Source organism: Schistocerca cancellata, chromosome 10 (genome assembly GCF_023864275.1).
Source record: "Schistocerca cancellata isolate TAMUIC-IGC-003103 chromosome 10, iqSchCanc2.1, whole genome shotgun sequence".
NCBI classification, from domain to species: Eukaryota; Metazoa; Arthropoda; class Insecta; order Orthoptera; family Acrididae; genus Schistocerca; species Schistocerca cancellata.
Genome location: NC_064635.1, coordinates 174,318,226 through 174,341,034, shown reverse-complemented (window position 1 = coordinate 174,341,034; position 22,809 = coordinate 174,318,226). Strand labels below are relative to the sequence as shown.

Genomic DNA, 22,809 nt, shown 5'->3' with positions numbered 1-22,809 from the left:
ATCTGGTAATTTTAAAATTGTTGGTTGAAGTCTCATTGTTTGCAACTCTTTGTTTGTACTTTTATTTGAATTCCACATTTATTGTGAAAGAATGAAAAAATATTATATGTCAATAATACTGTTCAGTTTCTAGAATTAAAAACACATTTCAATTTCAATTTGATGTTTCACATTTTTGTACAGAATTGTAATTAAATGCATACTTGTATTTTCATCTGATAGTAACTAAAAATAAAAATGTTATTTTTATTAAAAAATTATGCTTTGATATTTGTTAATTAACTTTCCCATTTGTGAATGAATATGAAGACATATAAGGGCGGGGCAAAAATATGAAAGCACCGAAAACACTATATGTACATTGCCATGTCTGATGCAGTGTAGGAAATCTTTTTGTGTATAAAATAGTTTCCAATCATTTCAGAATGGATAAATACATATACCACTCTCCCTGCAAAATATTGGCAAGTTCAGGTAACTATACTGGAGGTGGACAGCAGTCACACACTCTTCTCTCCAAAGTAGACCAGAAAGGCTGAATAGTATTGAGATTTGGCACCTGTAAAGGCCAGGGGAGACACGACAGTTTATCCTCATGCACACAAAACCAATCCTGCATGATGCGATCTGTGTGAACAGGGGCCTTGTTATCTCAGTTCACAGCATCACCATTGGAGGACAAATATTGTTCATTGGGATGGATCTGATCAGCAAAAATGACATAATATTTGGCAGTAATGTGACCTTGCATAGTAACTATGGCACCTGTGGAATACTACATTATGGTTCCAGAATGAGATTTTCACTCTGCAGCGGAGTGTGCGCTGATATGAAACTTCCTGGCAGATTAAAACTGTGTGCCCGACCGAGACTCGAACTCGGGACCTTTGCCTTTCGCGGGCAAGTGCTCTACCAACTGAGCTACTGAAGCACGACTCACACCCGGTACTCACAACTTTACTTCTGCCAGTATCTTGTCTCCTACCTTCCAAACTTTACAGAAGCTCTCCTGCGAACCTTGCAGAACTAGCACTCCTGAAAGAAAGGATACTGTGGAGACATACTTAGCCACAGCCTGGGGGATGTTTCCAGAGTGAGATTTTCACTCTGCAGTCGTGCTTTGGTAGCTCAGATGGTAGAGCACTTGCCCGCGAAAGGCAAAGGTCCCGAGTTCGAGTCTCGGTCGGGCACACAGTTTTAATCTGCCAGGAAGTTTTACATTATGGTTGCCCACATTATCACCAAACCCCTGCCATGTTTCACTCTTAGAATGTAAACACGGACAAAATTTGGGAATGGTGTGAAAGAAGACTCGCCTTATCAAATGACTTTTTTCCATTGCTTTGTAGTCCAGGTTTTGTGGCTTCGGCACCTTGTTTTCCTGTTACGGGAATTTGTGTTACTTGTGGTTCTGGAATTCTAGCCTGCAGTTCCCTGCTTACGGAGCTCCCTTTGTGTTGTTTTGTGCTGATAGGGTTTGTGAATGTGACATTCACTTCTGTAGTGACTTTTGCAGCTTTTGTCGTGTTATTTTTTGTCAGAATCCTTTTCCGTGATAGTTTGTTGTATCACACACTTTCATTCATGTTGTGTCTTAGCATACAATATTTTTCTGCTGTTCCTGTATGCTGTATAAATCTTCGATTGGTGCTTCTTGAAACACCAAGCACTTTGGATGCTGTGGTTATGGAAGCACACACCATATGCGCACCAACAATTTTTCCACATTCGAATTCACATGGCTTCAAATAATGCACTCAGAACTACACAGAACGCTGTACTGACCTCAGCTGACATGTGCAATGTTTTGAGGACACTGCACAGGTGCTGCTCATGGTGAAATACAACAGTGTAGCCTGCACACTCGTCTAGCATCTGCATTTGCATTCAGGCATGGATTCCTCATGCTGTTTTCATATTATTGTCCGCCTCGTGTGCATTGCCACAGCTGAGATCAGAACGATGAGCTTTATGATAACTAGCCTGCTATGTTAACAGTAGGAAAAGATAGATTGTTACTTACCGTAAAGATACCATGCTAAGTTGCAGACAGGCACGATTAAGAGACACTTACACATAAGTGTTTAGCCAGAGCCTTCATCAGAAAAAGAAACACATAACATTCATTCACACAAGCAAGTACACCTCACACACGCATAACCACCAACTCAAACAGCATTGTGGTCCAAGCTGCGAGAGTTGACAGTCATGTGTGCATGAGGTATGTTGCTTGTGTGAATGAAAGATGTGTGTTTATCTTCTTCTGATGAAGGCTGTGGCAGAAAGCGTATGTGTAAATTTCTTTTAATTGTACCTGTCTGCAACTAAGCATATTATCTTTACAGTACGAAGCGATCTATCTTTTCCTACATTATTGATTTTCCTACCTTGAGATCCCATAGTTTGTTATGTTACACATTCAGCTACCATTGATTATGTTAATAAGCTAATATTTTGCACTTAACAGCAGTCAGAAATCATCTGAGCCCCAAATGAGACAAGTATGAAAAAAATTGAAGGTGAGGCAGTCCGTGAAGTCACCTTCTGACATTGTTCAGTCTTCCATGGTTTAGGACACTTTAAATGTTAAGAAAATAAAAACTATATATTATGTGCTTGGAAATCTGATGTGTGGCATGTAAAAAGAGAGAACCTCCTATATATTACATACTGCTTCAGTTAATTGTTATCGGTTTATGTTTCAGGAAATAAGGGCAAAATCTCCAGTGAAGTATAGCAGCAAGGCACATATGGAGGAAGAAGAAGTTGTCCTGGGACTGATTCCTGCAGCAGATTGGGTGTGTGGTGGAACTCCTCATTCTCGCTCATTGGCTTGTTAACACTTCTTGATGCATGCAAACTAATGTGGAGAAGGTTTTGTGCAGTCCTAATTCTGGTGCAAGCTTTAAACAGCACATCAGTGTGAGAATAATTGAGGAGCATTTTTTCAAAACTTGATAAACACAAAATTGTAAACTTCTTAGGAAACATATTTTTTAAATACATCAGCAAGATAATTTAACATTTACACAGCTGTAGTAGGCATGTTTCTAGTTGTGTGTTTTACTTTTCTAAAATTTTCATTCATTATTTCAGAACTGAGGGGAAACTGCCAGGTTAGCCAAGAGCGCTAATGCGCTGCTTCCTGGACTCGGGTAGGCGTGCCGGACCCGGATCGAATTCGACCGGTGGATTAATGACGAGGGCCGGTGTGCCGGCCAGGCTGGATGTGGTTTTTAGCTGGTTTTCCACATCCCCCTCGGTGAATACCAGGATGGTCCCCATGTCCCGCATCAGTTCCACGACTCACAAACATTTGATCCACACTCACACTGTTTCATGACTTACACTAGACGTAGACAGCTGGGGTATACTCATTCCGCCCCAGGGGGTATGAGGTGGCGGCAGGAAGGGTATCCGGCCACCCCTTAAAATTAAGCATGCCAAATCCGTACTTAACCGTGCTGACCCTGCAGCCCATGCAAGATAAGGGCAGTAAGTCAAAGAAGATGATTTCAGAACTGAGGGATAAAGTTTCCATGTTTTTTCAGAAGTCGATAAATGCAAAGTTAAAAGTTTTGTTAATGTTAAACATTCAAGTAGATTTTTCCCCCATTTATTTTCTATCTTTAACATTAATTATGAAGAAAGCTACTTTATCGTTAATTTTGCACAGAAATCCAATACTGTACTTCAATATAACACTTTAATCTCATCACAGTATTATGAAAAGGATTGTGACCTTTCCGACAGTCTTTTTGGTGTGCCTATCTGCGACTCATCATCTCCGCTATATGACGAGTAGCAACTATCCTTTTCATAATATTCTTACATTCTGTCCTGGATTTTCCATTGTTTGACTTGGCTCATACTTTTTCATAAATGTTTATAAGCAAAAGTGCAACAAAGCAAAAATCCTATTGAATTGTGATACAAAATACTGGCTACCACAATACTAAACTGGAATTGTACTTGTCCCTTTCAGCAATATTCTTATAAAAATCCACTACTCCTTCTGGTGTGTTAAAATGCCTCATAAGTTTTAAGACATACTTTTTCTTTTCCTTGCTGATGATGATCTTGTTTTGAAGGTGGCTGCTTTCCTCATTTATTCATTGCAGTTTCTGAATTTTTGTATCTCAACGTAAGTGTCCAATACTGACAAAAATACCTCCTTCTTAGACTTTTCTTAAGCCATCACCCTGTGGGCAGTTATTTTGAAATGCATATTTGATCATAGGGCTTTCAGTGCAATAAACTTGAGATCCACTGTTTCACAATCTTATCTTAGTATTTTGACTATGCCTAGTTGTTCCATCATTTTATAGCTTTAAGCCAGGTGAAGAATATCTTCCTTTCTCTGGTAGTCATTATCCATTCTACCAAACACACTGTCAGGATTATAGCTGTGATCACAAATAGAGGAATATGTACCAGTTCATTAAATTGTCTGCTTTCTTCCATGAAGACCATTAGTGTGCACATCATAACAGATTTTTTATTTTGACTGGTACAGGAGTTGGAAAAAAATGGATCATTTCCTGGCTGGGGCGCCTCTCAATTTATGAGAAAATCCAATAGAGCAGAGACTACTTTGTTGCATCCTTTTGGTCCTTCTGTTTCCAGCCAAATATAAAAAGCAATCCCCTCCTTTGTCTGTGCTCGGGAATGAATCAAAATGCACAAATTGTGTAGCCAAACCTGTCTTGAATAGATTACTTCATCTACCTGAGAGGTTTGGTATTAGCCGAGTCTGTTGTATATCGAAACATTCTTTAACCACATTTGGATTTTCTGCCTTCATTATTGTCGAAAACTTTTTTGCACACAGTTGGTGCAGCCTGTGGTTTTTTATTAATTGATTCTTTTTCACTAGATCTTGCTCATTTTGAGAATGTGTTTGTGCATATCTCTGATGTTGCTTGAAATGTTGCAGCACATACGGATACTATCTGGCGAACTTTTTTCCTTATGCTGTACTTGATCAAAACAGTACTCTCCCATTTTGCTTCTTTCTTGATGTCCCTCCTAGCTGACAAATCTGGGTTGAACTGTGCAATAACCAAGAGTTAATGTTGTTGTGTACATGCTAATTTATTTCTATTGTCAGTTCTGGCAGCAAGTGCTTGCCTACAGTTTATGTTGCATTTTTCTTTTTTTGCAGAAAACACTGTCACTTTATTATTGTCAGTCATGTTCTGTATTGTTTTTCTTGCTTCAGGTCTCTCAGAAGCAAAGCACAGTTTGTGTTAATTGAGTTTTGCTTTAACTGGCTGAGAGCAAATATCGAGTTTTGCAAAAACTTGTGGCTTACAACAGCAAATATTGGCGTTTGACGAAGCCATTTCAGCAAGTCATGCATAGTAACCGGCTTGATTTGCAACTACAAAAATCTAAATTTTGGACAGTTTTATCAACTTTTGGAATAAGGCTCCTCAATTATGATAAGATGGAGTCTGCCCAACATCTCGGGCTGTAGTGTGTGACAAATTTAGAGGTTCACATTTTCACCAAAATCCATGCCTTTAGTGGATATTAAACAATAAATGCTATATAAATCATAAATATAATGGAAGTCTTCTAATGATACCCATTGTGTCCTGGATCTACTGGAAAAATAAAATAAGAAAACAAATGTGTTTTATTTTCAGAAATTATCTTTTTCTTAAAAATTAAAATTCTGAATTGTAGCATATCTGGATTGATTTAAAAGTTTGTGAGTGGAGTCATTATACTCATTCTGTAGAATTACATCTTGACAATGTAGGAAAAGATGATTACTACTTACCATAAAGATGACCTGTTAAGTTGCAGACAGGCACAATTAAAAGGCACTTACATAAAACTTTCGACCACAGCCTTCATCAAAAGAAGAAAAAAAAAAAAAAACACACACACACACACACACACACACACACACACACACACACACACACGCACACACAAGCACACCTCAGGCACACATGACCACCATCTCCAGCAGCTTGGACCAGAATGCAATGACCACCATCTCCAGCAGCTTGGACCAGAATGCAGCTGTCACATGGAATGTAAGCAGCAGTCTGGAGGGGGCAGAGGTGGAGAAGGGATAGCAGTGTACAGGTTGAGGGAGAGAGTAGTACTGTCTGGCAGAGTGTGCAGGGACTAGACTGCCAATAGGCACAGCATTGGGATGTTGTGGGGCAGGGAGGTGGGGAAAACAGAGCGAAAAAGGAGAGGTGTGAGGAAAGATGGGCTGGTGCATTGGCAGAGGGCAGCACACAAAGAGGGTGGGAGACAAGAATGGGGAGAAGGTGAAGGACACAGAGGGTGGAAACTGTTGGGTGGAGGGTGTGGGAACAATATCTTACAGTAGGTTGAGGCTGGGATAATTATGAGAGCAGAGAATGTGTTGTGAGGATGACTCCTATCTGTGCAGTTCGGAAAAAGCTGGTGGTAGAGGGGAAGATCTAGATGGCTCGGGTAGTAAAGCAACCATTGAAATCGAGCATGTTATGTTTAGCTGCACATTTTGCCACAGAGTGCTCTACTTTTCCCCTGGCCACTGACTGGTGGTGACCATTGATACTGGTGTACAGCTGGTTTTGGTGCAATGATTACAGCAGGCTTGGTATATGACATGCCTGCTTTTACAGGTGGCACGGCCCTTGATGGGGTAGGATAAGCCTGTGATGGGACTGGAATATGAAGTGCTTTGTGGATGGATTGTGCTGGTCTTGCACCTGGTTCTTCCTCAGGGATATGGTCCTTGTGGCAAGGGTTTGGAATGGACGAGGATGTTGTGGAGGTTGGATAGGTGATTGACACCACTGCAGGAGGAGTGGGAAGGATCTGAAGTAGGATGTCCCTCATTTCAGGGTATGATGGTAGGTGAAGGATACGGTTTAGTTGTTTCAGTCTGGGGTGGTACTGGGTGACGAAGAGGGCACTCCTTTGTGGCTGGTTCCTGGGCGTGTGGAAAATGGCACAGGGTATCTGTTTGTGGGTCTGGGTGATAGTGCCTGTTTGTGAAGATCTTGGTGAGACCCTCAGCATAATGGGCAAGGGAGTCCTTGTCACTGCAGTTACGCTATCCCCAGGTGGTCAGGTTCTACGGGAGGCATTTATTGATGTGAAGGGGATGAGAGCTGTCAAACTGCAGGTAATAATATTTGTAGTTCATGGGTTTAATGTGGACAGAGGTGTGGATGGAGCCATCAAAGAGGAGGTGGTCAACGTCTAGGGTGGTCACATGCTGGTTTGATGAGTACCAGGTGAAGCGGATGGGAGAGGAGGGGGCACCTACAGGGCACCCTCCTATGCCAACCCCATTAATGGGCCATCTAGAGGAGACATTACTAGCATTCCAAAATGCCAAACCCCTAGTCTGGTTCAGATTCATTAGTGATATATTCATGATCTAGATTCAGGGCCATGACACCCTGTCTTCATTCCTTCACAACCTCAACACTTTCTCTCCCAGCCACTTCCCCTGGTCCACCAAAACTCAGCATATCACCTTCCTGGATGTTGACCTCCTCCTCTCTGATGTTTCTATCCACAACTCTGTCCACATTAAAGCCACTAACCACTAACAGTACCTGGATTTTGACAGCAGCCATCCCTTCCACACCAAAAAGTCCCTTGACACTGCAGTTTGTTGGCATTAAGTTAAGCTTAAGCTTCAGTTGACAATACATGGCTGGTATATTAAAGTCGTGTTGTACATATGTACTGTATGGTATGTATTGGAGATTCACATTTTATTACTCTCAATTGTCTTAATGTAATGACCAGCATGAGACACTCGTACTGCCTACCATATGTACAAAGGAATTTTTTTTATTTATCAGGTCATCAGATGATAAGATAATCCTGCAATGTCTTTACAAGAAACAGTAAAGAAATTCACAAAACATCTATGAATATTTTTGAGCAGCCTTACAGCATTTTTAAACTATATTTAGTAATTGCTGTGATAATCTGCCATTGCTCTTTAAGGATTTTCAATTGAATTTAGAGTTGAACAATGCCAGCAGGAAGTCAGTTGAAAGTGGAAACGTTGGATGCTCCCTTGGCCAGGGGATTGGCAAATGAGGACAATCAAGAGATATAGTTTGCGTGTTATGTGCCTACTTTCAGACTGAAAAAAACGTAGTGGTGGTCCGCTGTTCTCCATCGATAAGGTAATAGGTAGAACTGCTGCAGCTTTGAATGTAAACAAAAGCACTGGTATGAAGACTGGGAAAGAAATGTTCAAGAAATGAAAGGAAGCTGGAGAAATGTCAACATTTAAAATCCCGGAGAAAAGATGTATGGATGAATTACTAATATCTATTTATGTAAGGAGGATGTGATTTGTCATCATGTTTATGATTAAATGATGACTAACTGAAACCCTCAGCTGCCGACAGGTGTTGTTGATATACCTCGATGTGGAGAGCTGAAAATGTGTGCCCCGACCGGGACTCGAACCCGGGATCTCCTGCTTACATGGCAGATGCTCTATCCATCTGAGCCACCGCAAGGGATACGTCCCTGCAGTCACGCTATTCATCTGTGTCCTTCGGTGGCTCAGATGGATAGAGCGTCTGCCATGTAAGCAGGAGATCCCGGGTTCGAGTCCCAGTCGGGGCACACATTTTCAGCTCTCCACATCGAGGTATATCAACAACACCTGTCGGCAGCTGAGGGTTTCAGTTAGTCATCATTTAATCCAGGGAAAAAGCTGCACGGTCATCAACAGTATTCTGTTCTTTCGAGAACAGTTACTGTCTTCATATATGTTTATGATTATTAATTCAGAAAGGAACATCTGACACTAGGCAAGTTATTGGTCACACTTAATATGTCAGAACTTTTACAAGGTAGTTACACATAGTTTTTCACTATGGATATTTCCGTGGCCATGAACTGTTGATGGCGGTGTCGGATATAGCTGCGTGGCGATGCCAGATTTTAAGGTAGATCCGTAATGTGAATATTGACAAAGTTGTGGCTTGATGAAAGCTGACTCAGTTGTGGTCACTTTGTCAAGCATGCACAGACAGACGACACAATTAAAGGAACACTGGCAATGCCTTCTGGCAAATGGGATAGATTTATTCTCCTTCATGCAGGCATCTGGAAAGTCCCCTGCTTTTTAAATCAAAGAGTGCAGGAGAGTGTGTGAAGATACAAACCACCTTAAATTGATGAATTTGTTTGCAGAATCACTCATACAAAATCCAGGAAAACCGTCAATAATTGTAGATAATGTTCCTTATCATTCAGCTGTTGTTGAGAAGGCACTTACTGTGGCAAAGCAGGAGGAAAAAATGACTGTCTGACGTCAGTGTCATAACATTGATGTAAGTAATAACTTTCAAAAGATGGAGCTTATAGGAAAAAAAAAAAATCTCTCTCCATAAACCACAGTTGTCCATGTACAAAATTGATGAACTGGTAAAAACATACGGGTGTACAATCATTAGGCTACTACCTTACCACTGCCATTTCAACCCAATAGTGTTAATATGGGCCCAAAGTAAACGTTAAATTGCCAGGAATAATAATAAATTTACCCTCTGCAGTTGAAGCACTCACAAAAGAAGCTGTTAGGAACAACACCACTGAAGACTGGAAAAAAAGCTGCCAATCATCTGCAGAGCATTATGAAAAGAGCTGGCAGAATGAAGCTGTTTTGAAAACTTCAGTGGAGGAGATGATTATTTCATTAAATAACAACAGTAACAGTGATAGTGATATTTCAGGTATCCATCATAGGGACAAGGGATGTCTGGAATTTTTCCATTATCGCTAGAGGAATGGAGCACTGTTGGATTCAGCTGCATTTTTGGAGTACACAATTTACAGTAGTAATTAGCTATGTAACAAAATTATATTGTTGTAAGTTTTAAAATTGTAATTAGAAGGTTTTATTTGCAACTAATTACAAATGAAGTTCATCTTGGGAATTCACTCTTTATCACACAAAATAAATAGTACTGTTTACAGTGTGATTGCTGCAGTACTGAGGCACTGTGTTTTTATTTCTTTTTCTTTCTTTCTTCTTTTCTTTTTAATCACTTTTGTTCCTTCTCAAAATATGAGTTGACCTATGTAAGATTCTCAAATTGATAAACCCACATAATCTTATATTTTGTTGTGTCAGAAATAAGAGGCGGATGAGAGAAATTGGTAATAGGTTCATTACAAACCTAGTGATCTATTTCCCTTAATGAAACTGTATGGGCTGTTGATTAGTACTCGGTGTGCAAGCAAAGCATTATGCGTCATATTTAACTCAAATTATTTTGCATTAGAGATCTCCGATGGAGACCTTATTTGGAACACACAAAAATCTGATGTAGTCATAAGATTTTGTTTGCATAATGTCTTCTAACTTCAATAGCAAAACAGTTTCTCATATGTTGAAAATTCGCTAATGTTGTCAAAAAATTAATTTTTGTAAAAGTGTCTGGAGGTAAAACTGAAATCAAAACATAGTGTAACTCTTCCAGAACAAATTGATGATAGTTTCATATTTATACCTTGAATAATTTATGATTTTGAGTGAGTTGAATGAAATGTGTGATTATGCTTGTATTGCATTCTGGACATGTCAGTTCTGCTCTGTGCCTCCATGTGCTCCTGCGAAGTGTCAGTCCTAAAGTAATTTTGAACAGACTACAGTCGTTCCCACTGCTTCTCCACTTGTAAATTGAGTGAAGGAAAAAGACTCTCAGAATGCCTCTGTATGGGTCCAAATTTCTCATATCTTGTATTTGTGGTTCTTACACAGTATGTATTTTTACAGCAGTAGAATCGTTCTGCAGTCAGGCGGCTCTCTAAATTTTCTTGAATGGCGTTTTACCAAAAGACCATAGTCTTCCCTAAAAGGCTTTGCTTTTGAGTTATTGGATCATCTCTGTAATACTTGCGTATTGATCAACAAAACTAACAGCATACCTCTGAATTGCTTCAGTGTCATGATGAATGAAAAGTAAATGAATATTTTTATCCAATAAATGCCAGGCACTGGAGGATATTGTCGTCTTTCAGAAAATTGGTGTTCGCTGTGGACCCCATTGCAGATAAAATAGAGCAGGAAACAGTTCAAATGAAAATTGTCTGAAACTTTCTGGCAGATTAAAACCATTTGCTAGCATGGACTTGAACTCAGAACCTTATATTTTGCGGGCACTGCTATTACTGATTGAGCTTTCCAGGCACGGCTTGTGACCCATGACATGTCCTCACAGATTACCTTCCTCTCACAGTACCCAAACTTTTGGATATCTGCAAGACTAGAATGCCAGCTACAGAAAATGGCTCGGCCACAGCCTAACAGTTGTTTTTGAAATGAATATTTTACTCTGTGTGAACTAATGCCATCCTGAAAGCTTCAGAGAGATTAAAAGGTGGTGGATTTCTTGGATCCTGGAATGTAATATTTGAGTTGCACTGTCAACCATTGTCAGAGTGAAATCGTGCATTTCAGAATCGTAAACACAGAAATCTGAGGTCCAAAAAGGTGCTACCGTTTTAAGATGCTGGACTCGCTTTTGGGAGGATGGCGGTTCATTTGGCTGCACTGGTTTTACCCTGAACTTTGCTAAATCACTCAAGGCGAATGATAGGATGATTCCTTCAGACAGGTCACATCCACTTTCCTCCTCCGATCTGAGCTTAAACTCTGTGTCTGATGAACTCATCCTCTACCTCCTCCTGTACACATCAATAAATGGTTTGCTTTTGATTGGTTTGAAGGTTGTTGAACTGCTAAAGACTTTAGATTAGATCATACTGAAATTCTAGTTGTCAAATCTTAAGCGTAGAGCTTAAAAATAGTTTTCCTGTAGTACTTAACTCACTGTGTGAATTTCCCAGTTAATTTTTGTCTTTTTTTATTCTGATCTTTCGAGCCAGTTGGTCATTCTTTTCCCTGAATTCACTGTTTACAGTGAGTAGAGTCATTTACATTGAGTGGAGATACACATTGAGGTGACAAAAGTCATGCACAATATACACATATACAGACGGCACAGTATCACATACACAAGGTATAAAAGAGCAGTGCATTGGTGGAACCAGCATTTATACTCGTGTAGTTCATGTGAAAAGGTTATTGTTATCGCCGCATGACAGGAATTAACAGACTTAGAAAGCGGTGCTAGATGCACGGGACATTCTGTTTTGGGAGTCGTTAGGGTTGGAAATCATTAGGGTATTCAATATTCCAAAATACACAGTGTCAAGAGTGTGCCAAGAATACCAAATTCCAGGCATTATCTCTCACCACGGACTACCAGTGGCCGACAGCCTTCACTTAATGACCGAGAGCAGATGCATTAGCAGAGAGTTGTCGGTGCTAACAGACAAGCAACACTGCACAAAATAACTACAGAAATCAATGTGGGATGTACAACGAATGTATCCATTGGGACAGTGCTGGAAAATTAAGGCATTAAGGTCTGTGGCAGCAGACGACCAATGCAAGTGCCTTTGCTAACAGCAGGACATTGCCTGCAGCGTCTCTCCGGGGGCAGTGACCACATCAGTTGGACCTTAGATGAATGGAAAACTGTAACCTGGTCAGTTGAGCTCCGATTTCAGTTGATAAGAGCAAATGGTAAGGTTCGAGTGTGGTGCAGACTACACGAAGCCGTGGATCTGAGTTGTCAACAAGGCACTGTGCAACATGGTGGCAGCTGTGTCTACATGGAATGGACTGGGTCCTCTGGTCAAACTGAACTGATCATTGAGTGGAAATGGTTACGTTCAGCTACTGGGAGACTTGGAGGAAATTTGCAGCTATTCAAGGATGTCATGTTCCCAAACAGTGATGGAATTCCTGTGGATGACAATGCATCATGTCACCAGGCAACAGTTCATTGTGTTTTGTTTGAAGAACATTCTGGACAGTTCGAGCAAATGATGTGACCATCCAGAATGCCTGACATGAATCCCTTCGAGTACTTACGGAACATATTGGAGAGGTCAGTCTGTGCATGAAATCCTGCAGCAGCAACACTTTAGCAATTATGGTTGGCTATAGGAGCAGCACGGCTCTGTATTTGTGTAGGGGAATTGTGACGACTTGTCAAGTCCGTGCCACACCGAACTGCTGCACTAAGCCAGGAAAGAGGAGGTCCGAACCAATGGTAGGAGGTATCCCATTACTTTTCTCACTTCATTGTAACTGAGAACAAATGTCAGCATCAACATGTGTTAGTAGGAAGTTACAAAACCCACAAGCATAGCCAGTTTCTGATTTCAATTTTCATTGAGTACACTTTCTAATCACATCTAGTTTTATTTGCACAACATTTATGTTAGTGAATATGTTTTTTCTTTAACCTAGATGAAATTTACCAATGTTACTGTTAAATGTAGCCTCCACCCAACAGGTGGAGAATCGGCCTCTCGAGGAAGGAGGTGAAATTGAACTTGCAGCAGTTAAGAAGTTACAACATTGCTTGGAAGCTGATCAGGTAACCAAATTAATTACATTTTCATAGATTAAATTTAATTCACCATTGAGGTGTATGTTGTTATTCTGAAAACATTTATTCCTAACTTAGGGAATTAAATTAGAAAAATGTGAGCATCAGTCCTTACTGTGCATACTGTGCGTTGACTGGAGTTACCGTACAGAATGAACGAGAACTCCACTGACAAAATTTCAGTAGTTGTTCGGGGATATTTTCTGAGTATTTTGGTAGAAAGGACCCGTGGTCTCTCGTGGCTCGTCACAAAGTAATTGCATTTCATGCAATCTCTTACCGCAGTTATCTTCGCATCTGCATTGCAGTGAAATTACCTGCACATCAGTGCAGATGTGACAGTATGGGTTGCCGTGCCTTGTTGGGAAATAAACTTGTTTCATTCATTTACATTACTGGCTGTCGACAACGGTAATGCCCACATCATCCCCGTGCTTATCTCAGTACTGCTCTGTTCTGTCTTGGGTTTGTTTTTCCAGCAGTGTTAGTTGTACGTTAAACACAGCAGTACGGGTAAGTTTACTGGTGGAAATTTGTCCGTAATGGTCCCTGTGTGTGGAATCGCTGAATGCTGTGGAAGAGTGGCATGACAGTGTTTTACTGAGCTGTTCCCCCAGTGACAGGAACGGTGTCACAGCACATAAGGATTTGTGCGTTAGGCTGTGTTCTGTATTTTATGTCTTGGTAATTGTTTATTACAAGTTTCTTCACTGTTGTGAAGATATTTTCACAGAAACAAATGTAAATGGGGTAACAAAGTGAAAAAAAATCCTAATTATGTTATTACTCTGTAATAATTATATTATTACTCTGCATGAGTCCCTTATACCAAGATATTCAGAAAACACCACTCAACAGGCTCTGAAATGTCATCATTGGAGTTCTGGTTCGCCCTGCATATTTTTGAAGGTAGATAATGTGTTAGAAATTGAAAATCAGCTGAGTAGTGAATCAGGAAAAACAGCAATTATTTCAAAGTAGTGACTTAGTGCACAAAACCAATTGTAATGTGTGTTCTGTGTACTTATGTTCCTATAACAGTTTTATCATCGTAAAAAAGTGATTTTGTGTGTGTGTGTGTGTGTGTGTGTGTGCGTGTGACTCACTGAACAGCGGAGGCATTCAGTTGCCAAGAGGCACACACAAAAGATAATAAAAACTTTACTGTTTTTCAGAAGAGCTAGAGTGCGCTTGGGACGGGTCGGATGCCTGTCCCAGTCCATGTAGGTGATAGGAATTTATATGTTTGGGAATCATATCCTGCATTGTTTTGGTGAACACCCAGCAGCTTGGTGGCTCAGAGGGCCTCAGTTCGACCCTTGGATTATCAGTGCTGTGGCTGAACACTCTGGCAGGTGGTCTCATTAGGGTGATGGTCGAGCAGTAGTGGCCTCATGACAGAAGCTGGCACTGTGAAGATGCTGACTCAATTGTTGACCTGGTCAGGTGGCCAGTGTTTATGTACACCAAAGCGTGCTGGGTGTCTCGAACATTAACTGAGGAACAACTGTGTGCTGTGCATCTGTTGGTATGCATATTCTGACACCTACAGCACCATCTGTTGGTCAAATTTTTGTCCAGTTTTTCTTGTTGCAGCGTTTCCTCCATGTCAGTAATATGCTGTTCAAACTTAATGTCATTCTTATCTGTGGTTCTCTTTCTACAGCATTTAGTGCAAGTTTTTTATTCACAGCCGAATGGAGGTTACTTTCTGAATCACCCTCATATTATCCAGTAAAAATACAATGATTCCTACTTGTGACAGTTCGCCTTCTTTATTTCTTCGTTGATTGTCCTCGGTGTCAACATACTGGCTGAAAAAATATGGGGTGGAAGTGCAATACTGTCTACTGTAAATGATGTAACCGATAGATGCACAGTTGTGTTTCACAGTCTTTTACTTTCACTATTCAAAACCCCCCAATAATACACAGTTATGTGGCCAGTGCACTATTATTTAACTTTCGATAAGCCTAATTAATAGGTTGAAAGCGAACATCCACGTACTGCTACAATAGTTTTTTGTTGAACATGTATGAGCAGTAAAAACTTAACCACAAAGTTCACAGTTCTTGAAGAATGGAAAGCTACATATGGAGCAGACACTGTCACTGTTTTACCACACGGCCTAATTGTGTAACACTTATTTCACAGTTAAGTTGAAATATTGTTGTTGTTCTAATCAACACAGGTTTCTCATCTAAAACTCGGCTGTGGACTGACTGCTCGGGACCAAAAATTGGGCCCTTATATATCCTCACAGTAATAGGTGCTGAAACTAGACATTGTTCGAAGTTTAATTTACAGAAATTACAATTAAAACTTAACTCATTCGATTAACTGAATACATTGAAAAATTGGTTCTTATTAACAGTTTCTTCTACTTCAAGAGTTAGGCCAGATCATTTGTTCAGATCATAAAATTAACAAATATCGTTACACAAACAGTACTTTTGACAAAACTGTGAATTACTTTGGAACTAATTAAGGGCTGGCTTTGCTAACATGTTTTCGAATAGAGCCAAATAAATACTTTAAGAGTACTATTAGATGTTCCTCCAAATGTTTATAATTATTACAGAATTTATATTTGTTTACACATCAACAATAGAATATAAGTTATGAAACAATTACTGATTTCACCCTGTAACAATGATACTAACTAATAATAGTCAAAATAAATTAGAAAATCAATTACATATATAAAACTAATGACATAATTAGATCTGGTGTTATCAGGGCGTATACGACCCGGGACAACCGGGAGATCCAGGAAAAACCCGGGAATTTTTTCATCCAGGAGAAAACCGGAAAAGACTCGGGAATTTTTTAGAATTCCGGGAATTTTTCATTGTTTTTGTTTTGAGTTAAATTTTTGTAATTTTGACTGGTAAGAACTGATACTGTAACAAAGGATATTACTGTATCCCACTACTACAGATAATACTGCAGCAATAAGACATGGACGAGAGAAAAAACGAAAATAAAACATAAATTGCAAAGGAAATGCGCCATATACAGCAACAAAACACAGTGTTCATACAAGCATCTACCAACAGCAAAATGAGTCAAAGGCTTTAGGAAGACTATGCGATGCTTCGTAACAACAAATTGCCTCCGATGAGCGTGACGTCACAACTGTTTACATTAGATTCGTTTTAGCAGTTACGAGTGGAATCAAGCGCATGCGCAGTTGAGTAGTACTTTCTCCCGCTTCTGGCTACAGAAATGTGGCTTTTGGCTGTGTAAGCAGTCGCAGCAAGCAGCTAGATGCTACCGGGAAAAATTTTACTGGAGCGCCCAAGTTGCCAGATTCATGCATGCGCAGCAGGTCCAGATCTAGGAGGGGGAGGGGTGTGGGCAAATTCATATTCTTGAGGGGGGAAAAACGTTGTTTCACAAAGCGACTAGCATCCAGAGCACTTAAGTCTATCGATTATTCATATGACTTTGAAACGCATCCCTGTCGCTTTTTGAACACATTATAAGTTGATTTCTGAATGAATCGTAAGTTGATTTGTGAATGCGTGCGTAGTGTACATGATGTCTCTGTCAGGGCAATCCTTGTCGCATGTAGAAACAAACTTTCCTACAGACAAAAGCGGCTATACGAGCTGACCGGAGGAGAGCCGAATGGCTGAATGCCAACCGCTGTCTGGTTGATTGGGTTTGCGAATGATGAGCATTGTTATAATTATTAGCGAAATCCATAGATTCAGACTACAGAAGTGGAAATAAATGAGTAACAGGTAATAAAGATTACATATTCCCTTCTCGGTGTATCGAAGAAAATGAAATTTTGACGGAAAATTTTTGGCCAGATCGCTATACTAGTAAGGGCCAGTTGCACAGTGCCCAGCTAACAGCCGCTTTAAGTTCTAATCTGGAAGAAGTGCGGAAAACGCGTTGTACAAACATGTAACAACGCCTAACCAGAGAAAAAACCGATGATTCTAGCAGAGTTAGTGAAGTTAACCTGTGAATAAGCTTTGACATTGGCAGGAATAGTTACAGAATTAGTGATAACAAGCCTGTTTGTTAGAACGAGGAAGGAGAAGAAACGGGGACATTACACAAATTATGGAACAATATGACGATTCCAAGTTTGTATAAAAATTCCATACTACTACTTTTCGATCATGTTTGAGAAACTGGAGTGTATGAATAAGTGTGAAACTATCCCCTAAACTAAAGCTTTTTGCTTGTAGTAGGTCTAATAGGCATTTGATATTGGTACTTTGTGAATTATATTATGTCGTTACAAAAAAGACTGTTTGTGCCAAAACAGTCTTGTTTATTTAATGTATGTTACAATTGTTGCCGTGACAAAATAGACGTAATTAGATTGGGTAACCACACCTGTCTTGGGCCCTATTTGTATTAACAGCTTTTTCAGTGTTAGACAGCAACATTTCGATTTTTCATGTAGCAAAACGTTTGACGAACTTTCGCAAAAAGGAAAGCACGCCATATAAAGCTGTAGCAAGATTAGAGAGAAAAAAATTCCAGGGGCTAAGGATTGTACAGGGTGTCCAGAGAAGGACTCCCTGATTTCAAAATTAAATATCTCGAAAACAAAGATCGATAGAGGAATGCAGTAAACGGTATGTTTATTGTGAAAGCTGTAAGAAGTTTATACAGCAGTTTGAAATAATAGTTACAAAAGCTGTTAACAGATGGCACTGTACGCTGTACAGCTCATATCAGCATACATAAGTGAAATAATCGTATGAAAACAATCTTTGCAACACAATCACATCACAATGTTTTCAGAATGTTCACCATTGGCACTACAGAGGTGGCGCAAACGAAGAATGAAATTCGCCATCACATTTCGTAGTGTCTCAACCGAAATGGATTCACATGCCACAGAGATCGCCAATTCAAGCTTGTCCACCGTGGCGAGATGCTTCGGGTAGACCATGTCTTTCACTGTGCCCCACAAAAAAAGTCACAGGGAGTCAAATCCGGCGAATATGGAGGCCAATCCATGCCTGCACCAGTAAATTTGGGATATTCCAAAGCAATGACTCGATTCCCGAAGTATTCCTCAGGAAAGCGAAACACTTGTTCGGTCCGATGTGGTCGGGCTCCATCTTGCATAAACCATTCAGTACCTGGCCGATCCTCTAACGCTTTCTGTGTGGCGACAAATTGTTCCAAAATTGCAACGTAACGTGCACCAGTGACCGTTTCTCGAATGAAAAAAGGGCCAATAATGCCTCTGCTGCATACTGCAGCCCACACAGTAACTTTAGGAGAATACAGGGGTTTTGCTTCACACCAATATGGCTTTTCGGAACCCCAAAATCGCGAGTTCTGCTTATTCACATATCCATTCAGGTGGAAGTGTGCTTCATCTGTAAACCAGATGCAGCCAACATCAAATCCTTCACTATCAATCATTGTGAGCATCTGATTAGCAAAGGCAACCCTTTGTTGCACAGCTCGTACGGGTATGGCCTGGTGCGTTTGAATTTTGAATGGAAACATGTGTAGGCTCTTTCTCAGTATTTTCTGCGTGCCGGAGCGCTTCAAACCAGTCTCAGATGCAATTCTATGACGGATGACATTGGAGTTCGCTGAATAATTCCAGAAACTGTGGCGATATTTTCAGGCGTAACTGCGGTTTGCTTGGGGCCAACATGCCCCTCTAGATCATCAGTTACGCTGCCTGTTCGTTGAAATTTTGCGAAGAGCGGATGAATGGTTTTCGCATCGAGTCCTTTTGGAACATTAAATCGTGCTTGAAAACTTCGCCTTGTTGCCATAGGACTCTCTTCTAACCTGTGGTACTCTAGCACCAGAAAAACACGTTGTTCAATGGAGTACATGGTTTTAATCTCTTCCTTTGGTACGCTAACCTCCTTTCACGTTTCAATAGTGGAACTGATCGCTCTGGGCTTCGGATCACTATTTATACTAGGCATTACGTATGGCGATTACAGTGCCATCTGTTAGCAGCTTTTATACCTATAATTCCAAACTGCTGTATAAACTTCTTACAGCTTTCACAATAAACATACCATTTACTGCATTCCTCTATCGATCTTTGTTTTCGAGATATTTAATTTTGAAATCAGGGAGTCCTTTTCTGGACACCCTGCATATTGTCTTGCTTGTCTCATGTGTTTACTGGGTCTATGTGTCCTATATTCAATTTTATGTCACACAGAGCAGCAAGTTGTTAGCTGAAGAGTTTTTTTTTTTTTTTTAACAAAAAAGGACAGGATTTTAAACCGGCTGACTGTAAGCAGGAGAGGCACCAAAGGTCATTTTAATTTCCATTGTCCTGAATATGGTGTGATGGCATCCATTACAAAATACAAAATATACATGTTTCAATTCCACAGAGTGAAGTACAGTGACATGCGATAGAAGAATGCTGCCACCTGTTGAAAACCTTACCTTTGGACTAATAATCACCATCATCCTCGACGTAGTTCCCATCCGCACGTACACACCGGTCCCAGCGCTCTGCCACTGGTCAAATGTTTTCTGGAAGTCCTGTTCTTTGAGGGTGTTTACCACCGCCAGCGATGCTTCTCGAATCCTCTCTGGAGTGTCGAACCGACAGCCTTTCAGCTTGAGTTTCAGTTTTGGGAACAGCGCGAAGTCGCAAGGTGCCATATCTGGCGAGTACTGTGGGTGGGGTATAACCACCGTGTTGTTTTTTTTTTGCCAAAATGGTCCTGGTGAGCAAGGACGTGACAGGGTGCGGTGTCGTGATGCAGCAGGCAGTTCCCTTGATGCCAAAGTCGGGGACGTCGTTGCAGCACATTTTCATGGAGGCGTCGCAAAATGTCACAGTAGTACGCGGAATTTACTGTTTGGCTGGGGGGGACGAATTCTTTGTGCACAAATTCCTTGGTATCAAAGAAAATGATAATCATGCTCTTCACTTTGCTCTTCACCTTTCTCGCTTTTTTGGGTCTTGGAGAGCCCGGGCTCTTCCACTGGGACAATTGTTGCTTTGTCTCTGGGTCATAACCGTAAACCCAGCTCTCGTCGCCAATTATAACCCGTGACAAGAAGGTTGGATCATCAGATGCGGTCTGATGAAGGTTCGTACACACTTCAACATGCTCTGCCTTCTGATCAGCAGTCAAGATCCTTGGCCAAAATTTTGCGGTGACACGATGCGTGCCTAATTCATCAGTCAACATTCATTGACATGTCCCATAACCAGTACCCACTTCATTCTCAAGGTCTCGAATGGTTCGATGTCGATCAGCACAAACCAGTTGTTGAAGTTTGGCAACAATGTCTGGCGTTGTGCGGCTAACGGGCCTTCCATTGTGAGCATCATCTTCTACATCTGTACGGCCGGTCCTGAACCGAGCGTGGCACACAAACACACGTGTATGGCTCGTGCCCCGTCCCCCAGACACTCGTTGAATCATTGCAAGGGGGTCTCCACAGCACTTTTCCCGAGATACGCACAGAATTTGATTTACAAGCACTGTTCTGTTTGCGTATCCATCGTAAAATCGCCACACACCAAACACTGAGAATTACGGAAATCACTGTGGACACGCTAAACGTCCTCCCAGCTGAATGCCACTCTGCACACTGACTCATCAGATATGTAGTTCTCACCACCTAGCGGTGCAAAGATCTACTACTCCCACTTTCCAGATGGTAGCACCAGTCCTGAAAATTTTGGATTCCACCTCTTATCTGATAAGTGTAGGCAATTGTAATGAGTGTGTGTAGTATGGTGTCACATTGGTGTTGGATGATTGTGGAAGAAGGAGGAGGGTGAAACCCTGTGCTGGCACGTAGACTACTCCCCTCCAATAGCAACTCGGAGGCTGCCGAGTGTAACGTCCCCCTCCGACAGACAAATCGTCACCGACAGTGTCGTGTCCTCGGTTTGTGATACTCTGCAGTGAGGTTTGGAATTTAATCCAGGACACTGGTGCAAAGACTGGTCATTAGGAACTTTACACCACCATTCCTCATCTGCTTTGCCATAAAATAAAGGGAGTGCAGCCAATGGTCACACCCAACATATCTTAAATTTAGTGATATGATGGGAACTGGTGTATTCAATGAAGAAAGGCTGTTGGCATCTTGTAGAGCTCCTATCAATTTTTATACACATTTTATATGTGACTACTTGTAATAAACAACAATTATGTTTGAGAATGAAGTCTTTTGCAATGACAAGGATGTATAAAATGTTCTCAGACTTCTTGCCATGTTAGTTCAGGTTAAAACCTTAATTGCCGTTGTCATGAGCAACTGACTGTCGAAACTGCTGCTATGGTGACCTTATACAGCCCATAGTCAACCATGGGCTGTATAATGTCACCACAGCAGCAGTTTTGACAGTCAGTTGCTCCTGAGGAAGTCAGTGGAGGTAATTGTTGAAAGCTTGAGGTTTAACTTGAATTTATGCAGGAAAAGTCTGAGAACGTTTTATACAATAATTGTGATTGTTCACCATAGACCGATGCTTGGACAACACGGTGGTTTGTCCCCATGTCCATCAACTACCACTTAGAAATGGCACAAGAGCCAAAATTAGCCAACAGTGGAAGATAAATAATAATTATGTTCGAAGACAAATATTTTATAATTTCAGGAATTTTGTAAGGCTGTGCCATGTGCCTAAAGGAGAGTAATCTTTTAAGACCTCTTTGTCACATATCGTACACTTATTTCTATTTAACTTCACTTTTATTGCAGGTGATTTTTAATGCCAACTTTACCTGACACTGTCTCTGCAAAGTTGTCTGGCCCCTATTCTGACAACTTGCAGATAAATGAAATGAGGAACCTTTGAAATTTGAAGCGGTCCAATGACCCATCTAAATATATTGTAGAATTCACAGTGTTAGCCATATTTTATTTTATTTGCTCAGATAATCTATTTCAGCTTTGCAGCGATCATCAGATCACAATGACTATGCCTCCTCTTCATCACTGTCTTATAATGTTAAAGACAAAAATATTTTTCTGTGCCAATTAAATCGAATGCGATCAAGGCTGTGAGTTTCCCAATAAATGTTGTTTTTCGGCTTCTGCCACTGTTGTAATGTAAATATTAAGCAAGCATCAGTAGAAAGACAGAGAATTTGGTACAGTTTTGAATGCAATGGCCTTTACAAAAGTTTCTGTGTTAATTGTGTTGATTTATAACTCTGTTTTGTCCAGAAATAATGTATTGCTTTCTGCTCTGCAATTGTTTTCATTTTAAATTCACAAACTTCTGGTTTTAATTTAATTTACAGTCTACAATTTGGTTAGGAAAATTACTAAAAAAAAAGTTAAAAGAAAAAGAAACTCACAAGTATGTTTGGATTACAGTTCATTTATACAATACACACTTTATGCT

At 40.5% G+C, this 22,809-nt stretch overlaps 1 protein-coding gene across 3 annotated transcripts in view; it reads left to right on the top strand.

Annotated features, from left to right (window-relative positions):
* The window catches only part of LOC126106472 (zinc finger protein 628-like), a 142,453-nt gene that overhangs the window by 24,181 nt on the left and 95,463 nt on the right, over positions 1–22,809 (top strand). Inside the window, exons 3-4 of one of the 3 annotated variants that reach the window (XM_049912759.1) lie at positions 2,706–2,798; positions 13,371–13,454. In XM_049912759.1, coding sequence (XP_049768716.1) covers positions 2,751–2,798; positions 13,371–13,454 — 132 coding nt within the window. In that variant the 5' untranslated portion in view covers positions 2,706–2,750. Of the gene's footprint in view, positions 1–2,705; positions 2,799–13,356; positions 13,455–22,809 lie in introns of those variants that run through there. The other 2 variants (XM_049912760.1, XM_049912761.1) reach the window with 2 other exon arrangements.